General features: G+C 47.7%; 2 protein-coding genes across 2 annotated transcripts in view; one reads left to right on the top strand and one right to left on the bottom strand.

Moving 5' to 3' along the window:
* Positions 1–6,623, top strand: part of EFHC1 (EF-hand domain containing 1) — a 58,091-nt gene extending 51,468 nt beyond the window's left edge. Inside the window, exons 10-11 of the mRNA XM_008055268.2 lie at positions 4,118–4,328; positions 6,209–6,623. Coding sequence (XP_008053459.1) covers positions 4,118–4,328; positions 6,209–6,280 — 283 coding nt within the window. The 3' untranslated portion in view covers positions 6,281–6,623. The remainder of the gene's footprint in view (positions 1–4,117; positions 4,329–6,208) is intronic.
* Positions 6,624–15,570: 8,947 nt separating this feature from the next.
* TRAM2 (translocation associated membrane protein 2) overlaps positions 15,571–25,477 on the bottom strand; it is a 35,162-nt gene continuing 25,255 nt past the window's right edge. The window contains exons 5-11 of the mRNA XM_008055269.1: positions 21,999–22,057; positions 21,101–21,185; positions 20,440–20,510; positions 18,528–18,632; positions 18,119–18,262; positions 17,137–17,300; positions 15,571–15,863 (exon numbers count right to left, since the gene is read on the bottom strand). Of these exons, the coding sequence (XP_008053460.1) occupies positions 15,790–15,863; positions 17,137–17,300; positions 18,119–18,262; positions 18,528–18,632; positions 20,440–20,510; positions 21,101–21,185; positions 21,999–22,057 (702 nt within the window). The 3' untranslated portion in view covers positions 15,571–15,789. The remainder of the gene's footprint in view (positions 15,864–17,136; positions 17,301–18,118; positions 18,263–18,527; positions 18,633–20,439; positions 20,511–21,100; positions 21,186–21,998; positions 22,058–25,477) is intronic.

Genomic DNA, 25,477 nt, shown 5'->3' on the forward strand with positions numbered 1-25,477 from the left:
AACATGTGGAAGATTGAGATTTGACAGCTTTCTTACACTAAATTTACTACCTTGGCCGGGCTTAGCCTGTAATCCCAGCACTTTGGGAGGCTGAGGCGAGTGGATTGCCTTAACCCACGGGTTTGAGAACAGCCTGGGCAACCTGGCGAGACCTCGTCTCTACAATAAAATAAAAAATAGCCAGGCGTGGTAGTGAGTGTCTGTAGTTCCGGCTACTTGGAAGGCTGAGGCAGAAGGATCACTGGAGCCCAGAAGGTTGACGCTGGGGTGGCCGTTAGCATGCATGTCACTGCACTCCAGCCTGAGCGAAGGAGTAAGACTCCAACTCAAAAAAAAAAAAAAAATTACTACCTCATTGTCATTCATAATTTAATATATATTATTGGAATTATACTATCAGACAAACATATTTTTGCTTCTACAATAAATAGTGCCAGAGAGTATTTAGATGTTGGGGATTTTTATAACAATTTTTTTTTTGGCTTCCTAGAAAAGTAATACATATCCAGAATAAAAAATTCAGGAGTTAAATTTTAGGCAATACAAATGGAAATAAGCAAAAATTTTGAAGATCTTATAAAATCAAAGATGACTACTTCTCATATTTTGTTTTTTTAATATGCATGTAAAATGAATAATTCTGTAATATGTTTTATTGGTTTTTTTCACTTGATAGTCTATTATGAACATTTCTGGTATCATAAAATATTTTATGACACATTAAATGGTATTACATTTACATGAATCATATATATGTGCATATATGTGTGTATATATATGTGTATATACATATATATACACACATATATTGGAAGTGACCAGTGAAAAGTTTTACTCTTCCATCTACCATCTTCTTACCCTCTACTCCCATAGGTCACTATCTTTTATTGTTTTTAAATATCTTTCCAGTGTTTCTTTACTTTAATATAAGCAACTCAAAATATATATTCTTATTCCCCCACAACTTTTACTCCAAAGAAGTACTGTATGCATACTTTTGTGCCTTGATTTACTCACTAAAAATATATCTTTCTACTTCTACAGCACTGTCAATGACTGCATTATTTCATTGCTTGCTTGTAGTATAAATTATTTACCTAATTCCCTATTTTTGGATATTTGGGCTATCTCACAACAGCCTTACAGATGTCTCTTTGCATACAGCTTATGACCATTTCCTTAGGATGAATTATTGAATTATTTTAATTATTTTCTGGACTTTTGCTCCCTGTTTCCAGATTGTGCCTGAAAGGTTATATACTTTATACCTTCCCCAGCAAGGGCCATCAGCAAGTAAAAAGGAGAAATAAGTTAAAAAGAGTTGCAACAATGAAATTTTTGAACATTATATACAAGAAAAAATAAGTACAGAAAAGCAGCAGTGGATTGATAGTTTTGAAGTAATGGAAGGCGAGGGATTCAGTGAGAACTGATTGGGCATTCTTGAAGGAATGGCTAACGTTTAAGTCTTTAATCCATCCTGAGTTAATTTTTGTATATGGGGAGAGATAGGGATCAAGTTTCATTTTTCAGCATGGATGGTCCAATTTTTGTAGTACCATTTGTTGAATAGGGTGTTCTTTCCCCACTGTATGTTTTTGTCTGCTTTGTCAAAGATCCGTTGGTTGTAGCTATTTGGGTTTATTTCTGGATTCTTTATTCTGTTCCATTGGTCCGTGTGACTCTCTTGTACCAGTACCATGATGTTTTGGTTACTACAGCGTGATAGTGTGATTGGAAGTCAGATAATGGGATGCCTCCAGCTTTGTTCTTTTTGCTTAGTATTGCTTTGGCTATTCTAGCTCTTTCTTTGTTCCATACGAATTTTAGGATTTTTTTTTTCTAACTCTGTGAAAAATGATATTGGTAGTTTGATAGGGATTACATTGACTCTGTAGATTACTTTGGGTAATATGATCATTTTAATAATGCTGATTCTTCCAATCCATGAGCATGGGATGTTTGTCCATTTGTGTCCTCTGCAATTTCTTTAATCAGAGTTTTGTAGTTCTCCTTGTAGAGGCCTTTCACCTCCTTGGTTAAATATATTCCTAGGTATTTTAGGTTTTTGGCTGCTATTGTAAATGGAATTGAGTTCTTGATTTGATTCTCAGCTTGGTCACTATTGCTATATAGCGGTGCTATTGATTTGTATGTGTTGATTTTGTATCCTGAAACTTTACTGAATTCATTTATCAAGTCCAGGAGTCTTTTTTAGGAGTCTTTAACCTAAATGTCCATCAACTGATCAGTGGATAATGAAAATGTGGCATATATACACCATGGAATGCCTTGCAGTCAGAAAAAAGATTGAAACCATGTCCTTTGTGGCAACATGGATGGAGCTGGAGATCATCCTCCTAAGTAAACTGACTCAGAAACAGAAAACAAAATGCCACATGTTCTCACTCATACGTGGGAGCTAAATGAGCACAAAGGTGGAAATAATAGACACTGGGAACACCAGGGAGGGGAGAGGGGGGTTAGGGCTCAGAAAATACCTACAGGGTACAATATTCACTATTTTGGGCCATCTGAGACCCAATCCCTACCACTACACAATATGTCCATGCAATGAAGATACATGTGTAACCCCTGAATTTATATATATATATATGGAGAGAGAGAGAGAGAAACATGTTGGAGCTGGAGGTGTGGGGGTTCTGGTCTTGCTTCTGACATGAGAATCTGGGCTGAATCAACAGGGTCTTCAAGTGTGTTTTCTCATCATTGAAAAGGGAAGAGTGGTTATGGGGTTTATTTGGGCCCATTTTGTTCTAAAAGGATTTACAAAGTTGAAATATAAGGGAATCTTCCAGCTCTAAAATTTTTAAATTTTATAATGTACCTTCAAGTTCAGAGAAAATCAGAATTGAACTTTTACTTATTGTTTTTGTGTTTTGAAGTTGCCCTCCTAATGCTGTGTTACTACTCTCTCTTCATTTCATAAATGCTAAGCCTAAACTTTTCACCCCACCACACAGAGCAGTCTCACTCCATAGACAACCTTTCACAAAATTCAGCATGAATTTGAGAGGGAATGTTAAAAGTACAACAGATTCTTGGCTGCCTATATATAAATATGTGCATTTATTTTTAGATAAAGTAATTGTTTAGTCACACTCCCAATAGGACCTCCAGAATGTTAGGTCAGACTTGTGGGGCGGCGGGGGTGGGGGTAGGTAGCCTCTGGTGTGCCATCCGATGCCACATGAAAGATGCAAAGAATTGCACAGAAGTTAGATTAAAAAATATAGTTTATTTAAAAAGCAAATGAGAGAGAGGGAGAGAGGAAATTCACCTCTTTAAGGTAGGGGAGGGGACCAAAGCCAGAGAACATGGCAACAGCCATAGCTTAAAGAGCACATGGCCACACCAGAGTCTAGTAAGGTAATGGCAAATGCCTGCTTGTGGTTGAATACTTTTAATTCTTCCCTTTGATTTGTTAAGGTGATTGGGTGGTGACCTACTCCATATTATCACAAAGGGCAGGTAAGTGCAGGTATTGATGTCAGGTGATAGACAGCAAGCAGATAGGCAGATGGGTGGGTTAGTCACGATTCCTGCCATGGTGGGGTCTGTCTGTGTCACATAGGTCACCAAGGGCTGATTAGGTTAACCTGGGTCTTATGGGTGGAGGCAAATACTTGAAATAGAAAAGCTAATTAGTAAAAAGCTAGGGAGGGGGTTGTAAAACAACTCTCAGTAGCTACCTCTGAGAAACTGGTTCTGTCCTTGGCTAGTGATTAGAGGGTAAGTTAAGTGAAACTCTAGAAATACATGAGATTTAGGCAATGTTAAAAAGGCTGCTCACTGGGTATATTAAATCCATGTTATGCTCTTTCAATAATGTTAATCTGCAACAGCAGTAAAAAAAAAAAAAAAAATCATGTGATTCCCACAAATACCAAATCTGGGATGGTGGTGATATTAGATTTGGCTCCCAGTGTCGCAGTGACTGATGTGGAGGCTAACCATCAGTCAGCCACTACAGGCAAGTGTAGTTATTGGCCAGCTCAGCATCAATGCTGTTTCATCACGTGAAAACTCTGGTCACTGAGACAAGATTGGTCAAGAATGAATGCCAAGTTCAGGCCTTTCCTTCCTTTCTCTACAGCAAGCGAGCTGAAGAGGATCCAGGTGTGCAGGAACTAGAGGCATTAATAGACATGATCCAGAAGCAACTGAACAATCATCCATGCAAAGACAACATCCGTGAGGCATTTCAAGTTTATGACAAAGAGGCTTCAGGATATGTGGACAGAGAGATGTTCTTTAAAATCTGTGAATCTCTTAACGTTCCCATCGATGACTCCTTGGTTAAGGAGGTCAGTATGAATTGCTTTTCTGGGCTGATTACAGAGACTGAGCACTGATCATTCTTTCACAAAGGCAATTGCTTGTGTATTTCATTATGACTGGAGCAGATTTAGGATGTTCAAATCAGATTACCTAGTCTGTCCTGCTAGGTAATTCCCCCATTTTAGCATTGGCGCTCATTTCTTTTTTTTTTTTTTTTTTTTTTTTTTTGGCGCTCATTTCTAATTAAATGGGCCAGGGGCTAGACAGCACAAGCGCTTGGTAGACCAACATGTCAGGGCTGAAGGAGGGCAGCAGAGGTGATGTGGGAGGGACAGTCACCAAGGGGAGACTCAAGGACAAGTTGGTGGAGCAGGAGCATTGGCAGCCTTTGATAACTGTCACAGCTGATACCTACAATGGCCCATTGCAAGGCTAGGATGGAAGGGGGCACGACCACAGCCCAAGGACTGTGGCATCTGCCAGCAGGGGTGGCATGACCAGCTGCACAGAGAAGGGGCATGGAAATGCTCCTCCCAGAATTTTCAAGAGTGAGTTGAAGGGGCATTTTGTATCTTTTCTTCATTGTAAACCCTTTAGCCAGGATTCCCTTGGAAGTCAGAACAAAATCTCCCCACAGTTGCCAAGGACTCTGGTTATTTATCACTGAGACTTTATCACTGATTAAAAACAGTGAGGCTCTGCTGGCCTTTTTAAAGATCTCAGAGATGTTCAGAATTTGAGTCATTTTGGCTTTTGCTTAGGGTAAAGTGACTAGGTTGGAGATGAGGATTTTTCTTTTTTTTTTAGAGGTGAAGTCTCGCCAAGTTGCCCAGGCGAGTCTTGAACCCGCGGGCTCAGGCCATCCACTCACCTCAGCCTCCCAAGGCGCGGGATTACAGGCTGAGCCACCGAGCCCGGCTGAGATGAGGATTTTTCAAAGACAGAAACCTTAGCAGACAGTAGGTGGGGGTATTTGTTCATGGGGACCAAGCATGCATGTAGCTCCCCAAACCTCAAATTGACAGCATGCTCAACTTTGGATTTTCAAGTCATCCATCTTGTCTGACATGGGACCTGACATGGAGAGAGGGAAAGCAGTCATTGGCAAGTGAAACATGGGAGGGGAAGGGGTCAGATTTGCATGTGTCTTATAAAAATAACCACAGCATATCGGTCTGTTACCAGTCATAGTTGAGTTTCAGGGGACATGGCTTGAACAACGGCATAACTAGATTCTTTTTTAGGCTGGGGTAATAGGAGCCTGCTATTTTAAAGAGACCTTATTCCTCATGAGCTGGGTAGATACAGTCTTGTATTTGAATATAAAAACAACCAGGCCAGGTGCAGTAGCTCATGCCTGTATCCCCAGCACTTTGGAAGGCCAAGGTAGGAGGATCACTTAAGCCCATAGACTTTGTCTCTACAAAAAAAAAAAAAAGTCAAAAATTAGCCAGTCATGTTGGTGCATGCCTGTAGTTCTAACTACTCGGGAGGCTGAGAGGGGAGGATCGCCTAAGCCCAGGAAGTCAAGGTTGCAGTGAGCCATGATGGTGCTACTGCACTCTAGTCTGGGCAACAAAGTAGAGACCCCCAACTGAACAAAACAAAACAAAACACCAATTAAAAGTGCTTTGAAAGTGACAATGCCCTCATAAACATGGATGTTAGTCCTGAAATCTTGGGCAGGCCACCGACTCCATCCAGCTTCGATTTCATAAAGTATAAGATGGCATAATGGCTGATCTGTCTGCCAGGTTCACAGGATCATTTCAGAATCAAGTAAGCATATGAACATTCTGAGCTGGTTTACAAGGGCTGGGGATCAGGATGCACAACACACTCTGCGGTGAAGCTGAAGGAAGCCCTGCAGGTCTGTCTCACCTGTTCTCTTTGCTCTTTTCTGCAGCTCATCCGGATGTGCTCTCATGGAGAAGGCAAGATTAACTACTATAACTTTGTTCGTGCTTTCTCAAACTGACCTGGTGTGTGAGAGATTGCAATACTTTTTAATATTGGGTCTACACTCTGAAATGTACCTTATGCTCTTCACAGAGGCCTTTACAGAATTACATTTCTTTTTTGGTTCTTATATTTTGCTACTACTGAAGTCTAAACTAAATTGGATCTTAACAGGATCTAAGATCAGTGCTTTATTTGGGATAATAGGGATATTGTGATGGTTCAGTTTATGTGTCAACTTGACTGGGTCACAGGTATCCAGATGTTTTGCAAACATTATTCTAGGTGTTTCTGTGAGGGTGTTTTTGGATGAGATTAACATTTGAATCCATCTGTAAAGTAAAACAGATTGCCTTCCCTAATGTGAGTGTGCCTCATTCAGTAACTTGAAGGTCTGAGTAGAATACAAAGGCTCACCTTATCCCACGTAAGAGAATTCCTCCCACCTGACTGCCTTCAAATTGCGACACTGTCCTTCCGGCCTTCAGTCTCAAACTGAAACATCAGTTCTTCTTGGGTCTCAAGCCTGCTGGCATTCAGACTGGAGCTGTGCCATCAGCTCTCCTGGTTCTCAGGCCTTTGGATTCAGGCTGGAATTATACCCTCAGCAGTCCTGGGTCTCCAACTTGCCAACTCACCCTGCAGATCATGGACTTGTTAGCCTTCAGAATTGCATGAGCCAATTCATTATAATCAGGCAATGCCACCCCCCCCACCACACACACACACACACATATACCCTGTAAGTTCTGTTTATCTGGATAATCAACTGATAAAGATATAGAATGATTAAGAGCAGGTAGAATGATAGAATTTTCTGGAAGCATCATTTGGGGTATTGGAAATAACACAATATTCCCATTGATGCTAGCCAATGGCCCCACCACTACCCACTTGCCCACTCCAATAACATAGGGAAATATACCACATGTTTTTCAAATTGTGGTTCTAGGCCCATTAGTAGACTTGCATTTTGAATAAAATGGAATAGAAAATACCAGTGTGATACATATAGTAGGGTATTTTTTCATGAAACTTCTGTTTCAACTGAGTGTATTTACTGTATCATGATGTAAAATGTATTTCTTGATGTGGGTTGTAGTAAAAAAAAAAGAAAGAAAGAAAGAAAAACACGCTTGGGAGGCCAGCCTTGAGATAATAGCAGTTACTAGTTCTCTAATGAGCTCTGACTAGCTTTAAATAGAACCAGGGCTGCTCTTTGGTTGAAGTCAGTTACTAAGTTCACCTTTTTTAAAAAGTGCTATTTCAAATTCCTCCCTGTCACCCAAAATGTCGCATGAATGAGAATGGAGTTATACAGGATCTAGGCTGCCTGGGCCCATTCAGAACAGCTGGGGAACTTCCCTTGGAGTTTCCTTTCCCAATGAGCTAAGCTACCTCCAACCAGCTTATTAAAAGGGCTATAAACATATTATGTTGACTCCTTTCCTGCTTCAGGTTGTTATCTCAGAAAGAACCCATGTTTTGTTTTTGTTTTACCCCCAGTCACTCTTAACTATTTTTTTTAAAGTCTCATTTTCAAGTACAGATGTTCCTCAACTTACAATGGAGTTATGGTCCGATAAAACCCTGTAAGTCAAAAATATCACAAGTCGAAAATGCATTTAATACCCTGATAAACCTATCATAAAATGGAAAAAGCCTAAGTCAAACCACTGAAAGTTGGTGACCATCTGTATTTTAAGAGTTTCTCTCAGTCTAAAAATTACTAAGCTCGATCCTACCTGCCCCAGCTTAGTCCTGAGCCAGGCTCGGCAGCCTGTAGTAAACAGAGTATGTGTTGGGCAGGTGTAGTGGGTTTTTCCTTCCTTCTGTCTTGTGCTCCCTGTCATGCTGCTGTTTCTGGCCCTTGTAGGCTCTAGGAAGGGTTAAGGGGTAGAAACTTTGTGGCTAGTAATGTCACAGTCTGGGGCTGGCACCCTTGTTTGTGAGTTCCTAGAAGTCTTTCTCACAGGAAGTCTTAAGTACCATTCCTAGATGCTCTAACAGGACGCTCCCCAGCCCCCTCTTCATCCTCTCAGGAGGTCCTCAGGTTGTGCACTCTTGCCACATTCTCGCCCACATGGCTGTCTCGGCTATGCAGCGACACAGCTCAGTTTCTTTCCTGAGACTTTTTAGGTGAGAACTAGGCACCCGCCTCACTCAGCTTGCAGAGCCAAAGCATTCTCCGATGTGTTCTCCATCACTCCCGCCTCCTGTGGAAGAGCAGCTTTGGGCCCCTCCTCAGCAAATCTTCCATGACCTGTAGTAACCTGTACCTTGTAGACATACTTGCCAATGTTTGTCCTCAGCCAAAAGGGTGGTCTAGGGAAGTCGCATTCAACATCCCATCACCCACCCTTTGAAACCCAAGTATCATAGCCCTTTGAGCCTCACTTCTAACCACTCGTCTCTTTTACTTTCCTATGTCTCTTCCACTAGGGAAAATATAGATTCTCTTTTACTGAATGTAACGGGGAACAGTATTAAGACGTCAGCCCCACTGTAACTGTTAGAAGTGTCTCAGCTGATTTGAATGAGGCTGGCCCTATTCACACACATTCCTTAGCTTGCTGTCCACTCCTCACCTCGCATGTCCTTTCATTTTACCCATGATGAAGAAGCTGAGAACTGACAGCACCGTAACAAAGCAAGAAAGCTACTTCATGAAAGACCCAAGTCACAGGTCACTCTTGTGGCGTCTGTATCCTCACCACTTACCTCTCAGTCTCCATGCGGCACCAAATGTAGGAGCCATGAACCACTAGAGTCAGAGCAAATCACTTTTTCTACCAAAATCCTGAATGGCCATGCCGCCATTAGATGTCCCTAATGATCCTGGGCTACTGTCATAGCTGGCATACATCTGGAGCCTGGAGCGCAGGTGATGGGTGAGAGCTGAGCATGAGCCTGCAGCTAGCAATATTGTAGGAAGCTGACATGACCATCGCTTCAGACTTGCCGCCAGGGAGTTGAGAGAGAATTAGCACCACCTATCAACATCTGCAGTGGAGACACATGGTAACTGAAGCTGTCAGATCTAATTGAAGGATTTGTCGAAGACGGTTTAGGGTGCTCATGGCCCCAAAGCTTATACAATCCGCCTTGTGGGTAAAGACTGGCTGTGAGTTAGCCACTACTCAGACCCCCAGTTCTGTACTCTGTCTGGGCCACCAGAGGGCCTTGACAATACCTTCAAAGGTATATCAAACCCGTATGTAGGCTCTGAGGGTATTTGGGACCACTTGCTAGAGACTTTTCTAAATGTTATTTCCAGAGAAGAAAGGGTCACCCAGGTGAGTGACTCCTGAATCTCCTGCCGGCACTTATGTATGGACATGTTCATTTAAAAATCAGTTTGAGTGCTTTATCCATACCGTGAGCTTAGCATTCGGTGTCTCTCACTACCACCATTCCCTGCAAAACAAAACCAAAACCTTTAGACGCAGGTGAGCAAGCAGACTCATAAAGCTGGCTGTTGGAAATCACTGGCTTCTCATGGCAGAGTAGGACTAAAGCCAAGTCCACACCAAAGCTTGCCCTCCATCACAGCTACTCACCTTCCTCAAGTCAGCATTTCCTTTTTAACTCCACACCCTATGGTGTCCTTGGCTAACTGCCACCTGTGACTGTACTCATCTCCTGAGCTTTCTCCAAAGATGGTTCTGCAAAGTGCAGCAGACAGCTACGGGCAATAGCAGGCCACCTGAGTGACACCGGCACCCGCTGTCCACCATTGTTACTAGCACTTGGATGTCTTCACCAAGCAACAACACTTTGGTTGGCTTCTACACACAAACTAAACCCCATTTCCTCTAAGCCAAATGACTTCATAGTACAGCAAGCATCATGGGTGGTGTGCTTGCTTCTAGAGCTTCCTTGCCACAAACCCATGTTGAGAAAATCCCTTTCCCCACTTTCCTCTTAAAAGATTCATATCCAAATGATGCTTGTTCCTACCCAGCATTCAATGTAACCGACGCTCCATCCTTCCAACTCCCTAACTCACATTCCCACGATGGACAAACACATCTCAAGACATCCAAGAAACAACTAATATAGTGGACAGTATTGGACATGAGGGCCAAAAGGACGCAAACTCATTCTTCAAGTAAAAGCACATGAAAGCATCCAGCTTAAAAAGCATCATTCTACAGACACATGTAAGGGAAGTTATGCGAGACAATTCTGATAATTCTATGCCTTTTATTCAGTTATTTCAGAAAATATTTGATCATTTGTTTCAAAATGTACATTTAAAAAATCCATACAAAACTGTAATTTGTTTCAAAACCAGACAGAAACAGTGGAAAAATGATTTTGGAAAAAAAAGTTCACCAAAAGTAAAAAGACACCCCTCCCCCCAACCCTTTTACACGAAAGCATAAATACGGCAGGTACAAATTTTCCTTGAGTTCCTTGTTGGAATTCGGTCCGTAACATGAACAGGCTAAAGTAGAAAAACAAAGAGACGACCTGTCCACATCCGCACCGTGAGCTGCACAGGGCACAGCAGCCTCAGCTCATCCTTCAGATGCTCGTTAAACAGGAACTGGACAACGAGGCTTATCGTCTCATTGCACAAACACACGGGTGTGTACCGGAGGAAATGGTGCTGTCACAGCCAGATCCTGTCCGAACGCGGCTGCCGACTCTCCAAGCATCCTTCCTCTCCTCGTGAACGAGAGCTCTGGGCTGCCTTCTGGCAGAGTGATGGTGATGTCACGGGCACCACAACGCAGCTTAGGCCCAGACACTGACTTATGCCCCATCGTGAGGATGGTATATTTTTCCTCTTCAAAAGATTAAAAACAACAACATGGACTTCTAAGATGATGCTACATGCTCGACAAGAGTGCCACGGAAACCCACCCAAGATCACGAGAATGACAGCACAAAGGGAAACCGGCTGACATTTCTTCTGTAAGGGATGACACTGCCCCTCCCGCGGGTCCCATCTCTCCCCCAACTGCAGGGTGCTGGGAGGGACAGAAAGGCCTGTGGAAAGTCCACTGGCTGGAAGAGATATTGCACAACCCGGAAGAGCAAGAAAAAGGCAGACAGAGGAGAGGTTCACTGCTGCCAGCACAAGGTGACACCGAGTCAGAAGCGCCACCAATTCTGCAGCAGTCAGCTCGACCCATCATCACAGGGGTTGTCTGCGAGTCAGCACTCGAGTCTGGGAAGTAAAAGTAAACACCTTTATCACAGAAACTTTGGGTTGAATGGGAAGAGGTTATGGCAGGGGTGCCTTCTGTTCTGAATGTGGGGCAAGGGGAAGACCGATAGAGTAGGGCTCACTATGTGGGGTCCTGGGGGGATAAGGAAGCCTCTAGCTTCCCTCAACAGGTGTGAGGTGCACGTGCCTGTGGCCAGGCCACCTCACAGGCTTTTGCAGCCACCCAGCTGGACTAGAAGAGAACTGACACATGAGAAAAACCAAAAACCAAACACAACACACCAGACCCCAACGCAAAGGGAGGGTGGTGTCGAAACTGTCAAAATCCCTGTCCCTTTTATATGTAACTGTACTGAGGTATGGTGTCCTTGGCTGCATATGACAAACAGTCCTAGAGCCCTGGCAGCTGTGGGCTGGCCACACAGAACAAGTGAAAACCTACACGGCAAAGTAAGGCACTTAAGACACACACAAGACCTACTCGGGACACACTCTGCAGGGAGCCTGCGAATCTGAATGGGCCTCTTCATAGCTCTGCTCAGCCCATGAACTCCATGCAAGAGCCAGGCAGCTCTCACGGGGAGGGTGGTCTTTCTTGGCCCTTTAGGAAGAGGCGTTAACACACCAGCAGTAGGTGAAGGGTGAGAACTGGTAAAGGCTTCCTTGTGGGATAGCCTGGGCTGGCGAGGGATTCTATTTAGGTTTTCAAATCATCTGACAATGACCTCATCCTCCAGTAATCCCCAAAGTCCTTTCCTGAGGAGGACCATAAGCAGAGGAAAGAAAGAAGGACCACTTTGCTGTCTTGACTCCATGAGCGAATAACAGAGACCTCGGATGATCAAGGATTGCAGCTTGTTCACTTGTGACACCCAGGCCCCTGGGCAGGGGAAGTCATATGTCCAGACCTCCCTACCTTCTTTCACACCAGGGCCAGGAAGAGCCAACAGGAAGACTGAGGCACATAAAGGAAACCCAAACCAAGGCCGTCCCAGCCACAGGGTCAGCAAGCCACTTCTAATCAAAGTACCCTCAGAATAATTTTGTTGTGGAGTCTTGAGAGGGGTGCGCTCTTGGACACAACCTCTTATTTGCTGCCTAGAAAAAAGATCAAGAGGTTTTGAGGAAGGAGGTCACCAAAGAAAACCCAAGAGCTCACACCTGCCCCAGGCTTCAGGGGCGTTTCGGGTCTCAGGGATCCCTGTCAAGAGAAGTCTCCGTGAAGGTGGCCAGAGCACAGATGTCTGTTTTGGTTTCTTAAATGTCGGTAAGTTGTTCCTTGGGACAGGAACACACAAGCTCCTCAGCAACCACTGGGGCCCAGTGGCCCCGGCACACGCAGGGTTAGGAGAGACTAGAATGGGCACAGCAGCTCTCCCGGCTCTGCCTGCTCCCTTTTTACCCAGAGCCAGCCCCTACCTCCAGAAGGAACACGTGCAGCTTATTAATAGCGCAGCTATCACAGCCTGAGTTGTAAAAATAACTTTCCCATCACTGAACCTCCAAGGAGGGAGCCGGCAGCCCGGGATCTTCTGTCCCCTGACACAGCCTCCCTCTCCTTCCACTGCCACCCATTGGCCTCCCCACGAGTGAGCCCAGCAGGGACATTGGGAGGCCATGGGTGCTGAGGTAGGTGACATCTTTCTCTTGCTCTCGGTGAATGGTACTGAGCTGGGCTCTCAAATGTGGAGGTATCCGGCTTGGCACTTTGGGGACATGAGAGAGAGCATAAAACAGAACATAGTAGCCAGTGTGGCCAGAGTTAGAACAAGCTAGTCCAGCAAGCTCACTCACGGGATGAAGTCGAATTGAGCTACTTCAGCTCAGGCAACATGGATCATATCAACTTGCCAAAGCTTTGGCTCTTCTATGAAATAAACATGCGAGGAAGGCTGGTAGAGGTGACAAAGTACTCTACAACCACCATCTAGGCCCCAACCATCTCTGAAGCCAGGGATAGTGAAACGCCAGCCTCATTCATGGTCTCTGATTTTTTTAGTGTTTTTTGTTTTTCTGTTTTTTGTTTTTTAACATACAGCAAACCCTGAACACACTCTTGTCCGCTGGGAAACAGAACCTAAGTCAACACCAGCCACTGGGCTGGGGGTACCACATCCAAGACATGATATACTGGCAGCACTGGAAACTCGCAGGAGATTCAGGAACATGAAGCCATGGTGTCTCTGGCACCCAAGTGTCTTGGGACAGAGCAGTGGAAACCTACAGACAGGAGAGCAGAGGCTGCTTGATTGCAGGACCTCAGTGGGTCTGTGCACCACTTCATCCTCAGCGCCTGGTACCTGGCGAGCACGCTCTACTGTCAAAGGTACCATGCAACGGTTTAACTGGGGCTCACCTGAGAGGAAGAGACCTCCTGGGGAAGCTGGGGACTGCCAGTACCACAGCCTGGGGAGAGCCCTGGATGGGTGTCTAGCTAACGAGCAGGAAGGCAGGCTTGCAGGGGGTGGCTGAACACTCTCCGGTGGCAGCTCCCAGTCAAGGTAGAGCCTGAACTCAATTAGAGTCCCTGTCAGGGCTGTGACTGAAATGGCCAAGGGGCTCCAGATGAGCTCGGCTATGTGGATACCATGCCACCTTTACCCACATCCTGTTGTGTAGTCAGAGAGGTGACAAGGAAGGAGAGGGAGGGATTGGAGAAACGCTATTTTCACAAACAGTCCCGCTTCCTAATGGCAATCAAAAGCAGCCAAGGGTGGTTCTTCCCATTCCTGCAACCACATCTTGGACAGAGATAAAGGTCTACAATGGTGTTAGGAAATAAATCCCCCAGTCGCTGGGAAATTAAGTTTATCTATAAGTAAGTGACTTGGAGAAGGGGAGTTGCCTTGACGAAAAGACCACTTCCCCATTTTTGGGTAAGAATCCAAGGCTTGGTTTCTACTATGATGCCAGAAAGACTAGTCTACTACATGACACTAAACCCTGTGCCCACCGTGGACTGCTCCTGCCTCAGCATGTGGTGTAAATGTTCTAACTTAGGACCTTCTAAAGCCTAACACTCCTGCTGGAAGTCCTCACAAAGCACCCTAAGGATTGGAGGCCTTGTCCTCAGGTGGAGGGAAGGGAAAAAATATGTGTGTGTGTGGCGGGGGGGGGTAAAACGACTCCTGTCACCTAACCAGAGAGTAATTCTGAGTCAGTGCTGGTTCCACACAGTCTAAAATGCTATAGGTACACTCAACAAACATCAGCAAGTGACAACGATGCCAAAGAACACTCAACAAGGGGGGCCAGGGGAACAGCAGCCCAGGGACCCTCCCTGGACATCAGGGACTGGCATGGGGCTGGAGCCCTCAAGGCTTAGTGTTTCTGCAGCTAGAGATGAAGTCAAGGTAGCAAGTTTGGCCCCTGCCCGAGCTGGCTGGTTCTGGAGCTTGGGGCCAGTCAGTCTCAGACAGGTCTGGGAACTGCTGTTTGGTTTGGTTTTGAATGCTGGTGAATGGCTGAAGGACTGCAGCTGGGACTGCTGAAGAAAGGCCGGGTTGGCTCCTTCATCGTGTTGGCCGCCGTTACCTTTCCAGAAGAACCCGCTGTGCAGTATGCTCGGCTCTTGTTCTACACAGTGGGAAGACTCGTCTTCCATCAGCAATGCCCCATCGGGCGACAGCGCGCTGGTTTCCAATCCCTAGCCAGCCATGGGTAAGCTCTCTCAAGTCACAGGACCCAACAGAGGTAACGCCATCCATCCTTCTGGACTGAGTTGTCACGTCCCAAAGCCAAACGCCTTGGCATTTACAATGAGCAGCAACCACCGTGCCTCAAGATGGTATGTGCAGAACTGGAGCCACAAATCTCATCAGTTAATCAGCACCAAAGAGATCAAGATCCAGGAGGGCCAGGCACCCCTTTTCTTGCCTATCCATGCGAGGACCACCAAGAGGCCTGCCACGGCCCAGATGGAGGCTCCTGGGGACTGACGGACAGGACTGCAACCATAGCTCCCTCCCATTGCAAAAGTCAGACAGAAAAATTGCACAACATGGTGAACTGAAGAAGGAAAAGCAGCAGCCATGAAGGATGAGAAAGAAGGGAAAAGCAGAAAGATAGCGTGAGCACCCAGGCTTCTGGAAAGCCCAGCACAGGACACAGGGGAGAGCATGAGGTGGCCTGGGGGAAAGAGGAGAATTTTTGGCTTTATTGAGAATGGTATATGGAAGAATAAGAAAAGAAAGCCAAGAAGGAGAGAAAAACCCCTGTTTAAAGACCAGGTTTCTGCTGTTGGAGACAGAGGTTCACAAGCAGGAAGGAGAAGACAGGGAGAGGGGTCTGGGCTCCTCGCCCTATGCTGGGCCCCCACCAAGAGGATTCCTGTTCTCAGCACTTTGGCCTTAAGGAGACTTGAGTTTCTTAGTCCGTGAGGAGGTTCCGTTCTCTGCTTTCACCACTCCATTTTCATGGTAACCTGGAAGTAGGAAGGAAACAGACATACATGGCACTTCTGCTGGGACTGAAGCAGAAGGGAGGGGAGGGCTGGGCCAAGGGAGTGGCCTGGGCGGCCCTGCTGCTGTCCGTGGACGTGCCACAGGAATACTGGGCTGCAGTTTCCCATGGCCCATGGAGTCAGCAGCCAGCTCCCAGTTGGTTCCTGCTTTCCCCAGTGTCTTGGACAAGCACCCTCTTGTCTCTGACTGTCCCTGAGCAGGAAGGGCCAGGGTGACACCCAGAAATTCAGGAATAGGCAGAAGCCCACCACCACAGCCTAAGGCTGGGGCCAGCCACTCGCTGGAACCACTCAGATGCTGCCAGAGTCCTCAGTTCCTCGTGAGCCTCTGCAGGACACCAGCCCATTACACAAACAACTCCCAGGAACAGTGGCCACAGCAGGGAGGGGGTTGAGAGGCTGTAGGGACAAGGCCTCACTGGGATGCCTGACAATCCTCTGGCAGAAACACCATGCTCTCTCTCCTGCTGTTAAAAATACTTCCATGTGCCTGCTCAAAGTCCAAGAGCCATGTCAGGCTGCAGCCTCAGGCCTGGACCTCCCCTATCAGCCAGGCCTGACGCCTCCTCACACCCAGCTTCACATGTGTCAGCTTCAAACACACCTGAGCCTTTGCCAAGCAGGTGGCTGCCTGGAGAAAGGCTGGTGAGTCAGAAAGCAGAGCCTGGTGCAGACAGGCCCCCAGGCTGGGCAGAACGTGCGGGGCTGGCAGGGCCTAAGGGCCTGGGTGATTACTGGAGTGTGTGTAGGAGCCAAGGGAAAAGTGGGTGTCCGCCCCTGCCGTCCACCTAGCATTGTGTCACCATGAGTCATTCCCAAAGAAGCTGGGAGGCAGGGGCAGGCCGAGATGTGGAGCAAAAGGGCAGGTGAGGACAGGGCCACCGCACAGCACGGAGAATGGGCGGTGGCAGCAGCAGGACTTGGCTGGGCTCCAGAAGCCACCCTGAGGACATGCTTCCCGCCAGAGTTCCCCACCCAGCCACTGCCCTGCCCCACAGTGGCCAGGGCTCGCGGGCCTGTTAGGACTGGCCCCGCCCACAAGCTGTCCCTGGCCCATCCCAGCCACGCGCCGGTAAGGGAGCCAGGAGCCAGGAGCCCTGGGCTGGAAAGGATCAGGAAGGAGGAGCCTGTAGGGCTGGTCTGAGGAGAGCTTAAGGAGTGGGGCTTGGCTCCTCCCACCTGTCCCAGACAGACTTCCCCTGCGCTGCTCTGAGCCAAGGGCCCTGGCACTCACCAGATTCCCTCTTGAGGAGCCTGGCGGGTAGTCTGGGGGCAGCTGGGACTCTCCGCTTGGCACTCTGTTCGTTCCAGTATTCCCGCCAGTGCCGCAGCTGGGAGTGGATGAAGCGCCACATGAGCCAGGCCTGGGCAGCACATACCAGCAGCAGCACACAGAGCCTGCAGGGGCAGAGGATGGGCTTGAGGCCAGCTATTGGGGGAGAACCAGGGCCGGGGACCCTCAGCTCCCACAGCTCGTCACCTTCACCCTCACCGCCACCATCACCAGAATGATGTGTGCTTCATCAAGCAGCCTTTGCACTAGCACACTCCAGGGTGGTGAAGGGACAGGGGCCAGGGAGATGGGAAGGAAGAGGTGTCAGGTGTACGCCCCTCCCCTACAACCACACTACTCCCATGCCTGGGAGGGCCCAGGAACACTTATTGCACAGAATGAGGCTAATGTGAGCTCCACAAACACTGGTAGAATTCAAATGAACTGACTGGTGATGTAGCTGGAATAATTCTCGAAGAGTGGCTTCTCGTCTAGCATGTCACTTAAAAGCAGAGCAACCCTGGATAATCACCCTCCCGAGCCTGTGGGTTCATGGGAACACAGCGGCTTCCTCGACACACTCCTCGCTGGTAGAAGATGTCCCGTCCATGCTGCTGAGAACACAGCATGGTGACAGTCATCTGAGATCCTGGATGTGAAACCTTTGTGTGCCACGAAGTGATGGAGACACGTAAGGGAGTTGGGTCCTGTTTGGATTGGGACTTGGGCTGCAGTCTGAGCAACCCAGGACCAGGGAGTAAAGATGGTTTTGATGGAAGTAGAAGGCTGGGGTCTCTTCTCCCATCAGGCTCAAAGTCCAGAGACTTCCAGCTAAATAGCAATGTGTGGGAGAAGGTCTGCTCCCTCCTGTCCTACAGAGGTTGCCCCAAATTCAAGGGGCTCCTAGTGGTGCTCAGAGAGCCCTGACTTCTGCCCAACTCACCTGCAAAGCAACGTGTTGAAGTTCCCTTTCTCGGGGTCAAACGCCTGGTTTTCCACGCGAGCCAGTCCAAAGCCAATGGCCAGCACGGCAAGGGTGAGGATGAAGAGACGGGTGATCCCAAAGACAGCAGCCCAGGCACTGAACCTGATCGCAGAAGCAGAAGAGGGACATCAGCCTTTAGGGCCCTTGATGGAACCTTCACCTATATCTCCAGAAGAGACCCCGAGTAGGAAAAGGATTCAAGGGGGGGCCTACGAAGGTGCTTGAGGGAGGGGCTAGAATAAGATGCTCCAGGAAAAAAAAATAACCCAAGGGTGCCGCCTATAGGTAAGTGGGCAGTCAGGACCCAGGGAGGGGCCCACCAACCATCCAGACATGGGAGAGGCCTGCCTCCAGAGGCCGCACTTACAGCCTCTCGTTGTTTTCATCTGCAAAGTAGAAGAGCCGAGCCATGTGGAAGAGGAACTCAGTCGAGTACTGCAGGAGCAACAAGATCAGACCCAGGCGGCTGAGGCTGAGGAAGAAAGACCAGCTTTATTACACTCCCCACATGACGCCACCAGGAGCAGGGGCCATCACGCCTGGACTCAGGCTGTCCCCTGGGCCTGTGGCTTTCCCTCCCACCTTCCCTGACTGGCCCCACCTCATCCTTCAGGATTCAGTTGAGCTGCCATGTCTTCCGGAATTGTTCCTAATACTGACCCAGACATTTTGCTTGTCTGATCAAGATCAAGGCCCTGGCCTGCTCCCACCGGGGACCTGGCCTAGGTTCTTCCAGTGCTCAGTGCTCTACACTCATCACCTAGGCTGGACCGAACACGCTAAAGGTGCTTGGGACAAGTTTACTGAGCTGTGAATGTAGAAATGTAAAGTGTTTCTGCTGTCCAGCTTTCCATTATCCAAGTCTACACAGCTAAGTGGTCCATGGGGAAGCGGGAGGCACTCCTTCTATGTCATCGGGCTTATACATCCTCTCCTGGTCCTCATCACTGCTAGAATGGCAAGGCAGACTGACTGATTTATTTACTTTAGAGACAGAGTCTCACTATGTTGCCCGGGCTGGTCTCGAACTCCTGGCCTCAAGAGATAGATCTTCCCACCTTAGCCTCCCAAAGTCCAGGATTACAGGCATGAACTACTGTTCCTGGACCAGAACAGCTTCTTTAGACTCATTCTGTATGTGACACATAAGCATCTAACACTAGGTCAGAGCTGAACTAGCAGCACAGAACAGCCTTCAACCTCAAAGACCCATCCAGGAATTGGTGCTTCTATAGGTCTCCAGAGACAGGAGACCAGAGTTTGAGAGCTCTTTCCCTTCCTGACTCTATTCATTCAAGTTAGTTATTCTTACAGGATATCTGTGAGAATTTAGGAGACAGTGGACCCTGAGAGCTCCAGGCACCACAGAAGCTCTCAAGATGCCAGCCTAGAGGAAGGACAAGGTGTTCTACACTGCATGGCTATAGCTCAGGAAAAGTCCAAATGATCAGGGACATAGCTCACTCATCAACATGACTGTTTTTGTTTTTTTTTTTTTGAGTTGGAGTCTCACTCTGTCACCCAGACTGGAGTGCAGTGGCCGCTCCCGTCCACCGCAGCCTCGACCTGCTGGGCTCCGGCGATCCTTCCGCCTCAGCCTTCCAAGTAGCTGGAACTACAGGCGTGCGCTGTAGTTAATTTTTTGATTTATTGCAGAGATGAGGTCTCGCCACGTTGCCCAGGCGGGTCTAGAACCCGCGGGCTCAGGCAATCCACTCACCTCAGCCTCCCAAGGCGCAGGATTACAGGCCGAGCCACCGAGCCCAGCTGACTGTTTTCATAAAGAGATTCTCAAGGTCAAGAGACTCTCAGCTTCTAGGACAACTGAGCAGCGAGCTACTATCCACTTCATTACAAACCAAAGGGAAGGGAATCCCAGGGCTGTGCACACTAGTGGCATCTGCCCCGGGACACCATGAGGCAGGAGTCCAGCCTTGAGGTCTTCAGCCTGTACAGCCGTGGTTCAGAGGCCAACCTCCATCGGAAGTCTTCCTGGTTCTCTCTCAGGCTGAAGCAGTCACTTTCCCACAGCAGATGACACATACCACACTACAGTGCTTGCCTCACCAGCTGTCCTTACCTATGGCTGTAACTGCCTCTCCTACCAGGCTGAGAGTGAAGAGAACGGAACCTTCTACTACCTGTCTTTGCATTCTCAAGTCTTAGTGTGGCACTAGGCACACAGAGGGTGTCCAAAAAATGCCAGATAATTTAATTACCCTGTGACAGATACATAGATGTGAAGGGCAAGGGGATGGGTGGCCCCAGGGCTCACTCACTTCAGGAGGTATGCTCCAGCTATGTGTACCAGGTACAGGCAGATATACTGGAGCTGGCGGGGAATCTCCTCCTGGAAGCAAAGAGAAACAGATGGTAAATTCACTCCTTCCCAAAGTGAAGATGAAGGAAGCAGGAAGGAAGTGGAGGCGGAGAGAAGGCCAGGTTGTCCCACCTCTCTAGGACCAGGCTGCTTTAACACACAGTCCCGTGTCACACCCCAGGGCCTGTACACTGGGCTGCTGAAAATTCCAAGGGCATTCGTGTCCATTCCCAAATTCCAGCAGCCTTGGGTCTCGTGGCAAAGGGAGGGGTTTGGGTTGAGAAAGAAGAGACAGGGACTAGGGAAGAGGGCTTTTGGCAATAATTCAGAGGGAAACTATAAAAATAAGTGTTAAAAAAAAAAGACTGGAAATGATTTTTAAGAAAATCTCCATTGGAAATTAGATCAGAGTTTGACTCCCCCAATCCATGCGTCTGGTGGAGAAGGCAGGCAAAAGACAAACCCCAGGCCTGAGCGCGGGGGTCTACATGGAGTTTCTCCAGGGGCAGACTCAGCATTTAACTCACCCCCAACACAGTCCCATCACCACCCAACATTCCAGGCTGCTAAAGATGGAAGGGCAGGTGGCTAGGAGAACAGCAGGCGAAGGGAGCACTTACCTTCCGTACCTTCTGGAAGTATAGCTCGGGAAGTGCATGCAGCCAGTAGGCCAACTGGCATAGGTAGAAGAACTTCACCTGGAAGCTGGAGACAAGGGAGTGAGTCACATACGGAGGACAGAGAAAAACATCCCTGCAGGTGCTTGCCAAGTAGGGGTGCAAAAGACACAGGCCAACAGGGGACACTGGCTCCCCTGCTGGCCTGTGCCCTAGTTCCACATATAAGACCACTTAAAGAGACAAACACAGAAAGCCCATGGGGATAAACAGACGTGATTAACAAAGCATGGAGGAGGGGGAGTTCTTGAACCTTGAGGGAGCTGACAGAGCTCCCTTGAGCCCCGTGGATGGAGCTGGCGGCCAGCAAGTATACAGACAGATGGATGGCTCTATGCAGCGAGAGAAAGATCAAACTCAGCTCCATGGCCTTTGATGTTGTTGCTTTGAAAGGTCTTAGGAAAGGCAAAGGGTGGCCTTCTGAGAGAGGTGGAACCAGGTATTGCCCCTCGGCATCTGGGTGACAGTGGGTGAGGCAGGCGATGCTGCCTCGACAGAGTATCACCGTGGAAGGCAGGAAGGGAAGACTTGCTATGAATGGAAGCAGGTCCTCAAGCAGGTACAAAGCCGGAGAACGTTACAGAGATATCTGCTTCTGTATCTGCCTCATAGAGTCTGGTAGCTCTGTGATGGGGGCTAGTACACTTGATATTCACTCGGGGACTCTCTGATCAGGCACATTGGGAAAAAGTGGCTCTACATGAGCCTACCATCTACAGCAGCAGGCCTCACAGGCTCGGGGCATGAGCCGGTCCTCATGCCAGTGGGCCCATGGTGTTGGGATGGGAAGACAGCGGACCAGCTTGCTTATTCCTGGGGACTGAGCCGCAAGAGTACTCACGGGAGGTACACGTGTGGGTAGTCTTCCCAGAGGCTTCTTGGGTTTGTTAAGTATCCTTCCTGTAGGGGTGAGAGGAGAGATCACTTAGAGATGAGGACATGAGACCCACTGGGGTACTGGAACCAATCTAGGGATCAGGGCTACACTCAGCATCCACCTACCAGAAAGAGAAAGGAACAGGAACCCCAAAGAGAAAGGTACTCTCTGTGTGGGACTCCCAGGCACTTGGCCAGTTTCTTTCTTGTGAAGAGTCATAGCCCAGTAGGAAGGGCAATGCCCTGGGGTCTGAAGCCCTGATTTTCACACTTAGTAGCTGCATCCTCTGAGCAGGTAAATTAACCTCCCTAAGTTTTGGTTGGGAGACTAATTTACCTCTGTACAATGAGGATAAAAAGACCCACTTCACAGAGTTATTGCTGGAAATATATGGAACTATCTATGTCCCGGTGTTTAGTACTGTGCCTGGCATGCAAGCACTCAGGAAATGCCTGTGGGGTGAATAAGTAAATGGGCTCCAGAATCATCATCCACTAGAAAATGAAGAGCCTTGTTTGGCTTTTCACATCACCATGAATGAAAAGAATAGCAGGGCTCATAGTTCCCACAATGTATGTGGACTCTGACACCTGTTATGCCGCATCAGTACTGCCACTTATCCCCATTCCTCTGCAAATCCTTCACACCAGGGTCCTTTCTGACCATTCTCTCTATCCATCCCAGCACCTTGTGTGGGGGAGACGAGGTAACCTGAAAACCTGCTCATTATGAAACATCTAGAAATGTGGAAATCTAATGACTATTCTTTTACATGCAAAGCTGAGTTCACAATAAGAAAGGGAAATCCCCTGGGACTCACAGGAATAGGGAGCTAAAAGCCAGAGCAGTAAGGTGACACTGGAACAGCCCAGAAGGCACTACTCTGGGCTAGGGTTTTTGTGCCCATGTGAGAACAGAAGATGGTGCTTCAAGAGGTGGAAACTGAGACCCCTGCATAAAATTAGGACCCTTGGAAGGCTGCAATCTCAGGGAAAAGGTAAATCAGAAAATGTTTGCTGAACAACACAGGAAAATGAAGATGTCCACTCAGCCTGGGCTCAGGATGGAAACAAAATCATTCACTCAGGTTCATGCTGAGTTTGGAGTTCAAATATATACCAACTGTGTGGTCAAGCTAAGAAATAGTACCAGTGATACCTTCGGGTCAATACCCTCACCCAACCAAGCACATACAGGATTCCTACAGATCAAACCTTGATAAAGATGAATTTACAATCCAAGATTACAAAACACAGGAGGAAACAATCCACCACAAGCAAACATCAGCAGACACAACAAGATTCCAACAAAAACTTGGTTGAATGAATGAATGAATGATGAACGCATTACGCAATTTCTTCTGAAGAAAAGGGCTCTTTATGCGTCACTCAGAGGAGGCAGAAAGGGTTAGATTAGAATGACTTCATTTGAGACATAGGGAAATGCAGGAACAGACAGGAAAGATCTTCTGAAATGAGATGGTTTTACAGTAGCACAGCTGAAATCTGAGTTGGGCCCCAACCTCCTGGTCCAATAACTTGAGGCCAGGTTGCTTCAGTGAATCAGAAAATCAACTGAGCTGGTGGCTTTGATGACAAGGCTGAGAACCTCAGTGTCTACACTTGGATTCTGCAGTGCTCAGGAGAATAGAAGAGGCAACATGGTTTAGTGAGAAGATTTTCGGTTATCATCTACTAGATCTTTGTTTTTCCAAGTGTGGGCTGACCCGCCTACCCCTGAGTCACTAAATGCCCTTTTACCTGTTTGTATGCATTTCATTATGTAGGTCACAGCCCTAATTCCACATCCTTGGGCCTCCATTGGCACAATGACCTGACTGACAGGTCCAATGAGACACATGGACCAGTGTAGTCATGGTAACTGGGACTGGAAGGTCTGGCCTCAAACCCACATGGCCTCATTTCTAATCTCCTCTCACTACCACAGTCTTATTCCCTCCTCCCTCAGTCACACACTGATGGAGGCTTCGAGGTGGAAGATTCTGGCACTCAGGTGGTGGTGATCATGGTGCGCTCTTTTAAATACACTCCCGTGAGGCTAGGCACAGTAACTCGCGCCTGTAATCCCAGCACTTTGGGAGGTGGGAGGATTGCCTGAGTCCAGAGGTTTGAGACCAGCCTGAGCAACTTGGCAAGACCCTGCCTCTACGATAAATTTCAAAAATTAGCCAGGTGTGGTGGCACATGCCTATGGGTCTGGCAACTTGGAAGGCTGAGGTAGTAGGATTGCCTGAGCCCAGCAGGTCGAGGCTGTGGTGGCCTTGAGTGTGCCAGCCTGGGCGACAGAGGAAGACTGCTACTCAAAAAAAAAAAAAAAGTCAAATACACTGCAGTGATATGTTCCCCCTCTCCCTCTCCCCCACTAACATACCTGTCTTGATCAGATCTCTGGCCCTAGGCTCCCTCATTCCAGGGAAATCAGAGGGGTAAGAATGTCTTTTCCTAGAGGAAGCAGCAATGTACTTTAAAGAAAAATGGTGCTTCTGATACTAAGGTGGGAAAGGAATTTCTGCTTCCACCCTCACCCCCAAGAAAAAAAGACTGGTTGAGAAAAGCAGCACTGAGAAAAATCTAAAGCCCAGACAACCTTGTGATTTTAAACAGGAATGCTCTTTGGCTTGGCCTCTTATTAGGAGACAAAGAGGTCAGAACTTTGTAGCCAGCAAGCAAAGAAACTTCCCCAGAAAAATGCTGCTGCTTGTGAATGTCTAGTCCTCTGGGACTGGAGGAGGAAGGGAGTAGAGGGATAAGAGCAGGGGCCAGAGGAAAAATGACTCACTGCCCTGAGAACAGCCTTTGCCAGACCTCTGTCCAGGCAGCTAGACAGAGCTGAGGAGGCTGGGGCTGAGCACGCTCAGCTCAGGTGTGTGGAGCACGGCTGGCAAGCACTTGTGACTCACCCAATCCCAACCACCAACAGACCTCGGCACATGGGGGAGCTTTTGAAATCCTTTGCTCTCTCCTGAGTCTACACATCAAGCTGCAAGCCAAGCAAGGCCTCAGTTGGCTAGAGCCATCCCTCCTCTTCTCCAGCGCCTGCCTTTTTGGTGTATTCACAAAAAGAACCACAATAACAGCAGAATCAGACATAACATAGCTAGTTGCTCCCTAAATCCAGACAAACTTTGTCTATCAGAACAACCATGCGCTAAAACTCAGCTCTAAAGTGACCAGTCTGCCAGTAGAAACCCATCTTGATCCAAGCACCAGCATTCAAGATGTCCCCTCTGCTGGGTCCTCACTGAGCAGTGGATTTTAGGTTCTAAAGTATGAAGTCGGACATCCCAAGGAAGTCAGATGGGAGACTACACGCCCACCCATCGGGTTTTCTCCCATGGAGTTGCTTTTGTTTTTCCCTGAACAATGAATAGTAGATCAAAGGGGGATTAAAAGTTGGAGGTTGACATACTTAGACAATTATTG

Source organism: Carlito syrichta, unplaced genomic scaffold, assembly GCF_000164805.1.
Source record: "Carlito syrichta isolate Samal-C Ts95f unplaced genomic scaffold, Tarsius_syrichta-2.0.1 Scaffold301806, whole genome shotgun sequence".
Taxonomy (NCBI): domain Eukaryota; kingdom Metazoa; phylum Chordata; class Mammalia; order Primates; family Tarsiidae; genus Carlito; species Carlito syrichta.